The sequence below is a fragment of the Gossypium hirsutum genome, chromosome A11 (genome assembly GCF_007990345.1).
Source record: "Gossypium hirsutum isolate 1008001.06 chromosome A11, Gossypium_hirsutum_v2.1, whole genome shotgun sequence".
Taxonomy (NCBI): domain Eukaryota; kingdom Viridiplantae; phylum Streptophyta; class Magnoliopsida; order Malvales; family Malvaceae; genus Gossypium; species Gossypium hirsutum.
Genome location: NC_053434.1, coordinates 121,193,893 through 121,209,561, shown reverse-complemented (window position 1 = coordinate 121,209,561; position 15,669 = coordinate 121,193,893). Strand labels below are relative to the sequence as shown.

The 15,669-nt window shown below is 28.9% G+C and overlaps 2 protein-coding genes across 3 annotated transcripts; both read left to right on the top strand.

Moving 5' to 3' along the window:
* Positions 1–4,685: 4,685 nt before the first annotated feature.
* Positions 4,686–7,200, top strand: LOC107925728 (UPF0481 protein At3g47200). Its single transcript, XM_041080222.1, has 2 exons — positions 4,686–5,565; positions 6,425–7,200. Exons 1-2 carry the CDS (start codon positions 5,123–5,125, stop codon positions 7,152–7,154), a joined length of 1,173 nt encoding a protein of 390 aa, XP_040936156.1. The 5' UTR covers positions 4,686–5,122; the 3' UTR covers positions 7,155–7,200.
* Positions 7,201–12,512: 5,312 nt separating this feature from the next.
* On the top strand, positions 12,513–15,358 carry LOC121209492 (UPF0481 protein At3g47200). 2 transcript variants are annotated; one of them, XM_041080221.1, is made up of 2 exons: positions 12,513–13,760; positions 14,580–15,358. In XM_041080221.1, exon 1 carries the CDS (start codon positions 12,990–12,992, stop codon positions 13,680–13,682), a length of 693 nt encoding a protein of 230 aa, XP_040936155.1. In that variant the 5' UTR covers positions 12,513–12,989; the 3' UTR covers positions 13,683–13,760; positions 14,580–15,358. The 2 variants fall into 2 exon arrangements, with proteins under 2 accessions (XP_040936155.1, XP_040936154.1); XM_041080220.1 differs by having other exon boundaries at positions 12,723–13,760.
* Positions 15,359–15,669: the final 311 nt, after the last annotated feature.

The window sequence follows — 15,669 nt, the reverse complement described above, 5'->3', positions numbered from 1 at the left end:
GTGGAATTAAATTGTATATTTTTATAATAATAAAAATATAACTTCACCATTTTAGTAGTCTATATCTTTATAATTTTTATAGGATTAAATAATTTTTTATTATTTTTGAGGATAAAATGTAATTTTATCATTATTAATTTAAAATTTTATAAATTATAAAACAACCTTTGTAAATGCCCAAATTTGACCGGGCCCAATAAACCAACATCAGACCCAAACCCAATACATCCCCATTACACCCAAAACCAAACCAAATCCCCAAACCCATATTAGATAACTCCAAAATAGACCTAAACCAACTAAAACAAACCCAAATGGCCCAATAAAAAAAACTAAGCCCAATTTAAACCCAAATTAACCCTAGCCCAAACAAAAAAAAGGGGAAGAATCAGATCTTTCAAACCCTAGGTGTGCCGCACCTAGGGCATTCGGCCAACTGTCCTCTGTCCCATCGCCCATACCACCTGCTTCACCGCCACTGTGCCACCGCTCAAGTTGCACCTGCAAGAATTAAAAAGAAATGACAAGTAGTTGAACAAAAATACTTTGTAAACGGCTATATAAAGCCTTTTAATCTTTGTAGGTTTTTTTGGAGAGACATTTTGAATAAAAAAATCAGTGATTCAAAGCAAATAATAACAAATCAGGAGAAAAAAAACCAAATCAGAGGAACCCAAAATACCAGAAATCAAACCCGAAAACCTAAGGTGATTTTATTTTATTTTTTTATTTTTTTTATTTTCGAATCTATTTACTTGCATGTATATATATTACAAACACATAAAAAAAATAAAAAATATATATAACTTTTTTGAATTTCCACGGTGGCCAGCGACGGCGGCGGACGGAGTCGGAGCTTGGCAGGAGGGAGAGGGCCTTGAGAGAGAATAGAGAGTTTTTGAAGTTTTTTAAAAACAAAGGAAGAATGAGTTTTTTTTTTAAAAAAATTTACTTATATAGGCCCCCCAAAGCGACGTCGTTTTGGGACTGGCCTTAAATACCCAAAACGACGTCATTTTGACCTGGACCAGATCGAACCGACCCGTCTAGAATCCGCGTGTTTTTGGAAAAGGGTCTATTTGCGCATTTAGCCCTTCTGTTTTTTTACAATTTTATGGTTAAGTCTTTCGTTATTTTTAATTTAGCCCTGCAATTTTGTTTTTTCTTCATTTTGGTCCCGTGCAAAGCGCTGCGTTTAGGTGGGAGGGGATATTTTCTCCTTTAGTCCCTCCTTATTATTCGCACATTCAAATTGACCCTTTTACTCTTGGTTTATTTCAGCTTTGCCCCAAAACTTCGTTTTTAGATTCAATTTGGTCCTTTTCGTTACTTTTGTTATTTTATTATCAATTAAATATATTATTAATATTAGTATTATACTTGTACTTATATTTATTTTATTCTAATGCCATTATTATTATTATTATTATTATTATTATTATTATTATTATTATTATTATTATTTTACTATCGTTATTTTGCAAACATATATTATTATTTATATTATTACTATTATTATTACTATTATTACTATTTCTTTTACGTCTATTTTTATTAATATTATTATTATAATCTCATTTTATTATTATCATTATTATTAATACATTATTATTTTTACTATACTATTATTATTCCCTTTTATATATTATTATTATTGTTATTAACATATTATTATTATTAATGTATTGTTACTCTCTATTACTATTATTATTATCTTAGTATTAAACTAATTAATTTCGTTTTGTTATTATTATATTATATATTTTCTTTTTTTGTGTTTATTTGCTTATTACTTTATTATTAATTTAGTATTATTAATTATTATTTATTATTATTATCCTTATTGACATGCCATCACTTTATTATTAATATATATGATTATTACTCTTGTTAACATATTATTATTTTCTACTTTGGCTTATTATTATTATTATTATTATTGTTATTATTTTATTATTATTATTTTTGTTATTATTTATTTTAATTCTTTTAATACTACTTTAATTATTTGTAGTTAGTTTAATTTAAATCGTTTGTTTATTTGTTTTATTTAAACTTTATTAGTTTTTATTGTATTATTTTTTTATTATTTGTTCACTTGCTTATTAATCCCTTTTTTATTTTTACTTTCATCCGTATTATTGTTATTTTATTACATATTCATTTACTTGTGCATATATATATTTTCCTTTAAATTTATTTATGTATCTAATCTGTTTATTTATGTATATTTTATTTATATTAAACACTTTCATAAACTAGCATATTTGTACATTAGGTTTTCAGTTTCATATATATCATTAGTTAAATCAATTTATTTTATTTAAAATTATTCTATATATTATTATTTTGAATTTCTTTTTACATAATATATATTTTAATAATCATTCATATTCTATTAGTTTTATATACATATAAGTTATTTCAAATTCATCAACTCATCAATTCATGTATTATGTATATTATGTGTTCCTCGATTCATCATTATTTTAAAATTATCTTATATCACATTGGCTTCTAATTTCTATTTTGTCTTATACATTTTGCATTGATTGTTTCATATTATATCATAAATATTATTGTTGCATATTGTTTATTCGTTTTTGTATTGTTATATCAATCGTTCTCTATCCATGCTTGAAAATTTAATATCATTTTCCTTAAATTAATTATATTTAATTGTTTGTTTTGTTAGTTGGCTAAATAAGGTTATATTATATTCATGCACCAAGTATTGTATGTGTGCACATTATTCCATGTTTTTTATTTTTACTTTTAGTCTACAAATGTTGCATTATAATTTTCAACTTTTTAAAAGCAATCGTTCCATTTTATTTCAAGTAAAATTAAAGCGTCTCAAGCTAGCTTATAATGGTTTATTTAAAGGTTTTCAAATAAGGCAATCTTCGATGTTTTGGAAATTCGAAGAAATCGTGCCCTACTGTGCTGGGTTTCGATTCTTCGTTAGACTAAATCATAGGACATTCTTTTTTAATTTTCAACGTGCAAGCCTTCGGGGATCAAAAATCAATCGTATTTTCAAATGTATGAAGAATCGTGTCCAATCGTGCTGGATGTGATGCTATATACCTTCGAAACAAGAGAATTTTGACAACCAACTTGAACCACACAAATGTTTAAAAAAAAAGAACCATATTTCAAAATATTTTAAAATCTTAGACATTAAGACATTAATTAATCAATTTGGTACCAATTTTGGGCGTTACGAGGGTGCTAATCCTTCCTCGTACGTAATCGACTCCCGAACCCGTTTTCTTGATTTTCGTAGACCAAAATCGTTGTTTTAGTAAAACAAAACTTTTTAAAACAATTAAATTATGAGGTGGTCCAATCACACCTAATAAAAAATCGGTGGCGACTTCCATGTTCGTTTTCGTTTTCAAAACCAAAGTCGATCCCCGTTTTCAAAAAAATAGTTTCGACAGCTTTAATAAAAATTTTATCATTTTTGGAGGTCCTGCCAACCCCCTGGCTTTCTCATTGTCCACAATAGTCACGAATTTTGACAACTTTTCTCATTTTTGGTCATTATGGTGACATTTCTGCTATGTCAACACCTAATTTTTATTAAAAATATAATTTATCCAAGGTAGTTAGTACTACACTAATGGATGCACTATTTTTCTACAAAAACTGATACATATTAGTACCAACTTGTTTTTGTATATCTTTTCAAGAATACGTATAGATTTCAAAAATATTTAATATTTAAAAAATATTTAAAAACAATAAATAATTTTTATCATTCAACAAAATAAAGAAAAGTATTCATAACATTATTTTAAAAAATTTACAATAAAATTTAAATTTTAATAAAAAGCCTACACCCATTAAGCTTTTAGAGATTTTATATTTCGACTTTTTCTTTTTATTGTCTTTATTTGTTAAATAATTTTGTTTTCTACTTTAATTTACTTAAAGTTTAAAGTTGGTAAAAGAAATGGTATTTTTATATCAAATCTCTCTCATTAAAAAACAAATTAGTGTGTTAAAAAGAGCAGCCAATGGAACTAAATCCTTTGATAAAGTCGTCAGAGTGGCTCCTACTAGAGAAAAAGTAAAGTAAGATCAAATTCCTAACTTAATCACTTGGCAAAGTTCAATTCTCATTACTATTATAAATATATATATTTTAAAAAAAAAGAAGAAGCAATTTTATGGAGAATATATTTGAGAGATCCTTATATTATAGGGATTTGATCAAATTAATCCATTTATCATTAAATGGATCAATTTAATAAAATACTTTTTGTATTTAGAAAAAAGATTAAATTAAAAAAAAAAGAACAATTTTGTTACACATCTTAAATGCAATGCCTAATTGACACTCTAAGCTAACATTTTAAATGTATGGCAATCCATGTGCACTTGATACTAATATAGCACTGCTTTTCTTATATGCTATGTTAATAAAAATATATAAAAACATGTATATGTGGATTGCCATGTGAATTGTCGTTTTTAGAAATTTAACATTTTAGTCACTATTTTTATTAAAAATTATTAATTTGACTCTTTTCTAAAAGATTGATAATCAAATTTGACTAGTAGAGAACTAAATTTAACTAAAGATAATAACAATCAACTTGAAAAAATATAAATATTAAAGGATAAATTTGATATTACACCAAAAGTATTTTCCATAATATAAGGTATAGAAACATTCGTCGTCATCGTAGCCATTTTGCTACCTTTTTTCAAACATGGTTCACTCAGCCAAAAACAGTTTACAAAATCACCTTGTTTATTACTTCCAACCGCTCAGCCTGAAAATGTCGTCCACGGAGGAAGGAGGCGGCACCGTCGGAGCTCCCGGAGGAGCAGTTTCCACGGATCAAACAATCACCACCAACACCAATCCCCTAGACACGATCATTCCAATGCCGGGTAAGGACTTCACTCTCAGCGATGGCGAATTAAAGAATCTCCGGTCATTAGACGAAGCTTTCGACGGCAACCAACTTGACCCCAAAGCCAAACCATTGATACGAAGAGTCCCATCAACCCTTGGCCGTCACGAAGATTTCAGGAAGTATTTCAAGCCGAAAGTGATCTCAATCGGCCCACTCCACCACAATATCCCACCTTCCACGGATCCGAGATGCTCAAGCTCAGATTAGCAGCACATTTCGTCGAAAACATTGGCGTCAATAACGAAATCTTGTACAAAAATATAAAGACAGAGATCAATGGCTTGAGGAAATGCTATGATCCAAAGGTATTAGAGAAGTATAGCATCGATGACGAGAAACTGGCTTGGATGCTCTTCGTTGACGGCTGCGCAATTTTACAAGCAGTTTATATGCGTTACGGTAAAGATTATAATCTTACGCCGAACGAATTGTTTATTAAAAACCAATTGCTGACATTTGTGTGCTCGGATCTGTTCTTGTTGGAAAACCAAATACCTTTTCGTGTTCTTGAATTGCTTACAAGCTCGAGCAAAAATGGCGAAAAGTTCATGAAGGCGATCAGAAGGTTCATCGACGACACTGTTATCACCCCAGCCGACATGAAAGAGCCACAATCACACCAGCAGGACAGGTAATTTAAGGAATTTAAAACAGAATCATTATGTGTAGTTTATAAATGTTATTAGATGGGTCATTGAATCGATTACTCTCTCATTTCTGGTTTATTAGTTGATTTCGGTTGAATTATATAAAATTTTGAAAATATTAAAAATATAGAAAAATTCGATTCATCACTCTATTCAATTGATCTAATCTCTTATTAGTTCAGTACCTTGCTCGATTTTCTGTTCAACTAACTCAACCGACGAGTATGATTTGATTCTTAAATTTTTTTCATGTGTGATTTCATCATTTACGAAAAGGGTTGAACAATTTTTCTTTTTCTATTTTAATAATTTTACTATACAAAATTATCATTTTTTAATTTTTTAAGAGATTAAAATGTAATTTTCCATTTTTCAAAACGACCCCTGCCAGTCTTGTTCCTGTTGAGTGTACATTTTTTAAGGAAAAAAATTATGATTTAGAATCCAACTTTTTAAAATGGAAAATTGATAGTCTAACATCTTTAAAAATGGCAAAAGTTTTGCATTAATACATTAATAAAATTGTATTTTAGTCAATGTTGTTTGAATCGGATCCGAATAAAATTATTAGACCAGTTGATTTGAAAACCTATACCAACAAGTTAAATTGGGAAAAAAAACTAATTAAATCAGGTAATCGAATTGAACTTTTTAATAATTTATTTAATTAAATTAGATGAATTGATCGGATCAATTAAACTTATAAATCGATGACCTGAACAGTTCGACTATTGAATTTGAATACCTTTTAACTTTAACTTTAATAATGATAAAAATTTACAATTCCAAATTTAAAAAAAAAAATTATAGCTTCACTCCCGACTAACAGAGATTTTGCTCTAGTGAATGGTGGCCGCAGCAAGAAGGAGAGCGAATTCACTTATTGCATCTACTACGAGTAAGACTCCTTTTCAATAAAGAAAAAAAAGAAAATCCATGGCGGCATTCTAGGTTTTGCACTCGATTTTTCATGTACTTGATAAATCGCAGCAACCAAACAGGAACAAAACGGCACCATTCACACACCTTTCGTAACGTAAAAGAGCTTGAAAACGCCGGGATAAGGTTAAAAGCAAGCGAAACAAGTTGTTTAACCGACATCAGTTTCAACAGTATCTTCTTCGTCGGAAATTTATGGTTGCCGCCGGTCATCGTCGATGATTCAACCGGTCCTAAATTCATGAACTTAATAGCTTACGAAATGTGTCCGGATTTCGACAACGATTTCACCGTCACTTCATATATGTGTTTCCTTGATTCATTGATCGATGAAGCCGAAGATGTTAAAGCCCTGAGACGCGCTGGCATACTATACAACGGACTGGGGAGTGATGAAGAAGTGGCTAAGGTTTTCAATAAGATGAACACTGATTTGGTTCCTAGTCCGATGATTTACAGTTATGTTGAACAGCAAATAGATAATCATTGTAAGAATATGTGGATTAATTATGCAGCTAAAGCTTATCATACTCTTTTTAGGAGTCCTTGGACGTGTTTGGCATTTGTGGCTGCCATTGCAGCACTTTATCTTAGTGCTTTGCATACTTATTATACCATACATCAACCAAAGTAAGTGTTGTTTACTTGTCTTTTTGTAAACTCTTGAGATTTTTCGATTTTCCATTTTCGTTTCAATCTATTTAATTATTGGTGTTTAATAAGATTTTTTTTAAAATAAAATTTAAGAGACTTAATCAAAAGTTTTGAGAAAATTAAAGACAAATTTTGGAATTTTTTGTAAGACTTAATTAGGATTTTGTAAAATCTCTCCCGCTCCTCGTTTACTTTTCAAAAAGAAAAAAGAGCAAAGCAAAAAAAAATCATTAAAGCAAAAAAGCAAAGCAGAGCAACCCCATTTCTCTTTAACCCACCAAAACAGAAATTTGATAACTTTTGAAAATTTTTGTAAGACTTACTTAGGATTTTGTCAAAATCTCTCCCTTTCCGCATTTACTTTTCAAAAAGAAAAAAGAGCAAAGCAGAAAAGCAAAGCAAAGTAACCCCATTTCTCTTTAACCCACCAAAACTGAAATTTGATCACTTTTTACGTTCTAGATTATTCCATCTATGAAAGATAATAAAAATTATTTTACCTTAATTACACCAAAAAAAAAAATTGGTTGATTGGCATGTGAATAATAAGTATAATAACTTCAAAAAAAAACATGTTGCTAAAACTATCAAGTTTAATTATTTATGTACATGTTTTTACAAGGAGAAAAAAAATCAAAAATAAAACCGTCAAAGAAGAAGACCTTGTGGTCAAGAAATATTCAGTGATAGAACTCATCCATGTTCGAGCTTCTAAGGAAGTAAGTGAAATATCTTTATTTGGACAATTCTTATTGAAGGTAGTGTGCGGCACCAAAGAGAAGATTACAAACGTAATGAAGATACACAAATTTTACATGTATGTTGGCATTTTATGAAATACATTTTGTTATCCTCATGATTTTAGGAGTTATTTAGGGTACCAATCTAGAATAAGATATTGTACTAATCAAATTTTATTTTTTTTATTTTTTTATGTATTTTTAATAATTTATAATCAAATCGAGTGTATCTGATTTCAAAATCCTTAATTATCCTATGATTTATGAGTGAAATACTTTTTATAATTAGAAAAAGGACTAAATTAAAAAAGAAAATCTTAGATGCTTTGCGTAATTGACACATAAAGTTAAACCGAATAATAGAGGGAATAATCATTTGGTTTGAATAAGTTTAAGATGCATTTCCTTTTCACTATTTTGGATCAAAATAACATATAATACAACAAAGTTTACAACACTTTTTTATTATTATATATAATAGCTTTGATTTTTAGTAGTTAAATTTTAAATTGAGTTGAGTTCGAAATCTTAGGTGGGCAGTAAAAAAATTTTAGTATCGTTTTCTCTATTCATAAAGTCTAAATTTAATATTTATTTAAAAACATCAAATTTCTGTTATTCAATTACGAGACTTCGGTGTATATGGTACATTTTTTTTAAATAAAATAATAAGACAACATTTAATCCTTAAATTTGACCATTTTTTTAATTTCAATTTCTATACTTTCTTTTTTGTCCACATTCAGGGGAGAAGCTAAAATTGTTTTTGGGAGGGGCTGAAATTAAGTTGGATATTTTTATAATAATAAAAAAATATAATTTTACCCTTTTAATAGCCTAGAGCTTTATAATTTTTAAATGATATATTAAATTAATTTATATCATTTTTGGGGGCAAGGTGCAATTTTACCATTATTAATTTAAAATTTTATCAATTATAAATGGGCCTAAATGAAAAAAAATCATTTTAGGAGGGGTCGAGGCACCTGCGAACCCCCTGGCTTCACCATTGTCAACATCAGTAATGAATTTTGGCACATTTTCTCATTTTTGGTCATTATGGTGACATTTTTGCATTGGCAACACCTAATTTTTATTAAAATATAATTTCTAGATGATAACATGACACAATATTAGAGTGTTGTGTCATCACATGCATCAAAATAGAGAAAACTTATCAAGTTAAAAGATTAATGTAGATAAAATAAAAGTTGAACGACTAAGTTAAGGAAAGTTGCTAAATTCAAGGATTAAAGGTCTTTTTTTTATCCAATGTAGTCAGTATTTCACTAATGGGCATCGTTTTTCTACAGAAACTACTAATACATATCAGTACCGACTTGTTTTTGTACATCCTTTCAAAATTATCGATAAAATTTTAAAATATTTAAAAAGTTGAATGAGATTAAATAAACTTTAAATATAAAAATATTCATCAATTATATAAATATTCATCAATGAACTTCACAAACAAAATTCATCATCCAACAAATTCAAAAAGAAAAAAGAAACCAACCAATAAATTAAACAAAGAAATCCACAATAAGATCATCTCATACTAAAAAATTAAAGTTTAATAAAAGCTACACCTAAATGTGTTTTGATTGAGTTTTTAGAGATTTTATATTTCCACTTTTTCTTTTCATTGGCTTATTTGTTGCATTTTTTTTTGTTTTCTACTTAAAATTATTAAAATTTCTACTTAATTTAGTTTAAGTTATTTTTATATATTTTTTAATATCATTCATATACCAATCAATGCACAATATTTTAATTAGTGCAATTGATATAAACTAGAATTTTTACTAGTGCTGAAATAAGGACGAAGTTAGAATTCTTTTTGAGGGATCAAAATTAAGTTATAAATTTTGATAAGAGTTAAGATCCAATGTCATCATTGTATTACTAATAGCTTTATAAGTTTTTAAAAGGTTATATTAAAATCTAGTAATTTATGAGGGATCAAAGTATAATTTTATTATTATAATTTAAAATCTCATTTTCCGTTGCTCGTGTGTGGAGAATGAAATTAATCGTTTCGATTTCTTATTAAAATAATATGTACTGACTGATATGATTGAAGTCAATACAAAATTAACTACATTAATTTATCTCATTAAGAAAATAGTATGTTGGAGCAGCCAATGGAACTAAATCCTTTGATAAAGTCATGAGTGTGGCTCCTACCAGAGAAAAAAGAAAAATAAGATCAAATATCATACTCCGTTTGGCAACCAGGAAAACATTTTCCGGAAAATATTTTCCTGGTTTGAAATTGATTGGTAACCTGAAAACATTTTCCGGAAAATGTTTTCCTGATTTTACGTTGTTTGGTAACCTGAAAACATTTTACCTACGGAAAACATTTTCAGGAACACGGGTAAAATTGCCTGCTTTTTGGCTCCGTTTGGCAACCAGGAAAACATTTTCTGGAAAATATTTTCCTGGTTTTATGTTATTTGGTAACCTGAAAACATTTTACCTACGGAAAACATTTTCAGGAACACGGGTAAAATTGCTTGCTTTTTATGTAAAATGTCTTACAGATTTTTTTCCTGTAAGACATTTTCCAAACTCAATGCTCCGTTCATCTTCCTTCTTCTTCTCATCCAGGTAACTTTTCTCCTTCTTCTTCTTCTATTCTCCCTAAGCTCTCACTCTCTCGAACATTTCAATACAAAGAATCGAATTTATTATTTCTTTTCACTTTTACCCACTTACCCCATCTCTGCAATCTGCGTTTTTTTTCTAAGGACAGTTGGGAATTTGTTTAAAGATCTCGTGCGCCAAAGGGTTCCACTTCCACAGCATCCTCTAGGCATTGCTCTTCTGTTGCTGCTTCTACACCTAAAATCCCTCATTCTTCAAAACAAGTAAGGTTTTTTAGGGGTGATTTTTGCTGTGTTTATGGGATTTTTGTTAGTTTCCATTAAAAAAATAAATAAACAAAATGCAAAGATGGAGCTAAGGAACCATTGGAATTACATCATGATTTCAGGCCAAGATTAAAAAATGAAAAGGTTCTTCATTAGCAATAATAAGCAATTAAAAATAAACATTTTATAAGGATACATACAACACTAATCTCTGTTGAGTTTTTTACACAGGAAGAGAAACAAATCTAATTTACCCGAATAAAATATGAACCTCTTGTTGAAACTGGAGCAACAAAGTAGTAAACCCGAATAAAGTATGTGTTAAGTTTTAATCAAATGATCAGTGAAACAAAGCAAAGAAATTTTGTGTTTGAAAGTTCAAAACAGAAGCAAAATCGGATGAACAAAATGAGAGAACAAGTTGGTTACTGTTTTTGAGATCAACGAATCCTGCTGATGATTGCTTACTGTTTTATAATAATTGAGTATTATTATATATTTAAAATGATTTATTTATTTATAAATAAATCATTGCAATACATGTAAAAATAATTTAAAAAATAAATTTATTAATAATATATATAAAGTAAACTCAATCAAACAAAGAAAAGATAATAAATTCTTAAATATATAATTTTTTATTAAAACAGCTTTTCAGGAAAATATTTTCAGGAAATCTGCCAAACAACAGAAAATATTTTACAAAGATTCATCCAAACACCAGAAAAGTAAATCATTTTTCAGAAATTATTTTCCAAGAAATTATTTTCCAGAAGTCATTTTTCAGAAAACATTTTACCTGCAAACAAACAAAGCTAAGTGACTTGGGAAAGTACAATTATCATTAGTATTATAAAAATATATATTATACTTAAAGACATGTTAAAAGGTTGAATTAGATGAACCATCCCATAAGTCCAGCTTATTCTGTCTGTATTTCCAAATAATAATAATAATAATAATTTTAAGGGAATATATTTGAGAGGTCACTATATTATTAATTAGATTAATCCTTTTACTATTAAATAGATTAATTTAGTTCCTATACTATTAAAAATTAAATAAAATCAAATTAAAATAAATATACATTTATTGTTTAACAAATTTAACATTTTTTAAATTTTTATGGTTCTGTAAATGAAACTATTTGTTTGGAATTAAATTGCTATTGCAATTGCAATTGCAAAAAAAAAATATTTTTTATACTGTAAATATTAACTCTATTGCACTTTGGATTTATTTTATTTTTTTAAAAGTATAGGGACTAAATTGATCTATTTAATTATAGTGGGGTTAATGTGATCCAATCCTCATAATAGAATGACTTCCCAAGTACCTTAACCTAATTTTAAATTAGGTTTAATTTGGTTAGTTTAATATCTTATTAAGGGTATGAAATCCAGGAAGTGCTGTAGTCTTAATTTCTCAGCTAATGAGAAGGTTTTAAGTATATGAGTATTTAGGTTTTATAATATTATTCTCAACTGTGGGTCTCACTCTCTTTATATATGTATATCATGTGTGAATTTTGTTCAATTCTTTTTTTATTAATTCATATATATATTTGCACTTGACCCTATATTATATTTGTATAAGTGAAAATTTTAAAAAATGACATAATAAGAAATTTAGTCCTCGACATTTATATTTTTTTGTCAAATTGGTCTTTATTATTATTATTATTATTATAGCTAAATTTAGTCGTTAACCTTTCAAAAAAGAGTCAAATTGTTTTTCTTTAACAAAAATGTTAACTAAAACATTAAAATTTTAAGGTGCTGGTGTTACAACTCGTATGGCAATCCATGTGCACTTCATGCTAATATAACACTGTTGTTTTTATATGCCACGTCAATAAATAATTTAAAAATAAAAAATAAAAAACATGTACACGTGGATTGTCATGTGAGTCACTATTTTAGTTAAAAGATATTAATTTAACTTTTTTCTAAAAAATTAGTAATCAAATTTGACTCGTAGAGAACTAAATTTAACTAAAAAGAATAAGAATTAAATTGAAAAAATATAAATATTAAATACTAAATTTGATATTATACCGAAAAGTATTTTCCATAATATAAGGTATAGAAACATTTGTCGTTATCGTAGCCATTTTGCCACCCTTTTTTCCAACATCACTCAGCCAAAATCAGTTTACAAAATCACCTTGGTAATTACTTCGAACCGCTCAGCCTGAAAATGTCGTCCACGGAGGAAGGAGGCGGCGCCGTCGGAGCTCCCGGCGGAGCAGTTTCCAATGATCAAACAATCACCACCAACAACAATCCCTTAGAGACGATTATTCCAATGCCGGATACGGACTTCACTCTCAGCAAAGGCGAATTAGAGAATCTCCGGTCATTAGACGAATCTTTCGACGGTAACCAACTCGACCCCAATGCCAAACCATTGATACGAAGAGTCCCATCAACCCTTGGCTGTCACGAAGATTTCAGGAAGTATTTCAAGCCGAAGGTGATCCAAATCGGCCCACTCCACAACGATGATCCCACCCTCCATGGATCCCAGAATCTCAAGCAAAACTTAGTAAAATGTTTCACCAAAAACATTGGCGTCAATACGAAAACCTTGTACGAAAACATGAAGAAAGAGATCGATGGCTTGAAGAAATGCTATGATCCAAAGGAATTAGAGAAGTATAGCAACGGTAAAGAGAAACTGGCTTGGATTTTATTCGTCGACGGCTGCGCAATTTTACAAGCAGTTTATATTCGTTACGGCCAAGATTATAATTCTACGCTGATCGAGAGGTGTACTATAAAAGAAATGCTGACATTTGAGTACTCGGATCTATTCTTGTTGGAAAACCAATTACCTTTTCGTGTTCTTAATTGCTTACAAGCTCGAGCAAAAATGGCGAAAAGTTCATGAAGGCGATCAAAAGGTTCATCGACTACACTGTTATCACCCAGCCGAGATGAAAGAGTCACAATCACATCAGCAGGACAGGTAATTTAAGGAATTTAAAACAGAATCATTATGTGGAGTTTATAATTCTGGTTTATTAGTTGATTTCGGTTGAATTATATAAAATTTTGAAAATATTAAAAATATAAAAAAATTCTATTTATCGCTCAATTTAATTGGTTTAATCTTTTATTCTAGTCCAATAACTTACTTGATTCTCTGTTCAACCAACTAGACTTACAAGTATAATTTGATTCTTAAATTTTTTTTTCATGTGTGATTTCATCATTTTCGAAAAGGGTTGAACAATTTTTCGGTTTAAAATATAATTTTACCATATATAAAATTCTAAATTTTTAATTTTTAAAAGATTATAAAATGTAATTTTCCATCTTTCAAAACGACCCCTGCCTGTCTTGTTACTGTTGAGTGTACATTTTTTTAGGAAAAAATTATGATTTAGAATACAACTTTTTAAAATGGATAATTGATAGTTTAACATCTTTTTTAAATTTTTGCATTAATACAATAATACAAATTGTATTTTAGTCAATGTTATTTGAATCAAATTGGATTAGAAATTAATAAAGGTATTAGTCTAAATAAAATCATTAGACCAGTTGATTTGAGAACCTATATAAACAAATTGAATCGAAAAAAATTAAACTAATTGAATCGGGTCATCGAACTGAAATTTTTAATTATTTATTTAATCAAACTGGATGAATTGATTGGATCAATTAAACTTATAAATCTATAACTTGACCGATTCCACTATCGATAAAAATTTACAATTCCAAATTTTAAAAAATAAAATAAAATTTATAGCTTCGCTCGCGACTAACACAGATTTTGCTCTAGTGAATGGTGGCCGCAGCAAGAAGGAGAGCGAATTCACTTATTGCATCTACTACGAGTAAGACTCCTTTTCAATAAAGAAAAAAAAGAAAATCCATGGCGGCATTCTAGGTTTTGCACTCGATTTTTCATGTACTTGATAAATCGCAGCAACCAAACAGGAACAAAACGGCACCATTCACACACCTTTCGTAACGTAAAAGAGCTTGAAAACGCCGGGATAAGGTTAAAAGCAAGCGAAACAAGTTGTTTAACCGACATCAGTTTCAACAGTATCTTCTTCGTCAGAAATTTATGGTTGCCGCCGGTCATCGTCGATGATTCAACCATGAACTTAATAGCTTACGAAATGTGTCCGGATTTCTACAACAATTTCACCGTCACTTCATATATGGGTTTCCTTGTTTCATTGATCAATGAAGCCGAAAATGTTCAGGAACTGAGAGACGCCGGCGTACTACACAATAGATTGACGAGTGATGAAGAAGTGGTTAAGCTTTTCAATAAGATGAACACTGATTTGGTTCCTAGTCCGATGATTTACAGTTACGTTAAACAGCAAATACATAATCATCGTGAGAATATGTGGAGTAAATATCCAGCTCAAGCTTTTCATACTTGTTTTAGGACTCGTTGGACGTTTTTCGCATTTGTGGGTGCCATTGCTACACTTTTTGTTTCTTCTTTGCAGACTCATTATACCATACATCAACCAAAGTAAGTGCTGTTCACTGGTCTTTTTGTAAACTCTTGTTATTTATGAGAATTTTGTAATTCCGGTATTTTCGATTCAATCTATTTAATTTAATTTTTAGTGTTTAATGAGAATTTCAAAAAATAATTTTTAAGAGATAATTTTTTTTAAAAGATTAATGAGAATTTTTGAAAATTTCAAAACTTTTTTGGGGCTTAATTAGGATTTTTAAAAACTTGGGAGGCCTCATAGGCAAATCTAGGGGGCTGACAGGCCCAGCCCACCTAAAATGTAAAATTGTTATTTCTGCACTTAAATTTTTTTAAAAATTTTAAATTAGTATAGATAAAATTATAATTTGATCTCTTAAAATTATAAAAATTCAATTTAATCATTTAA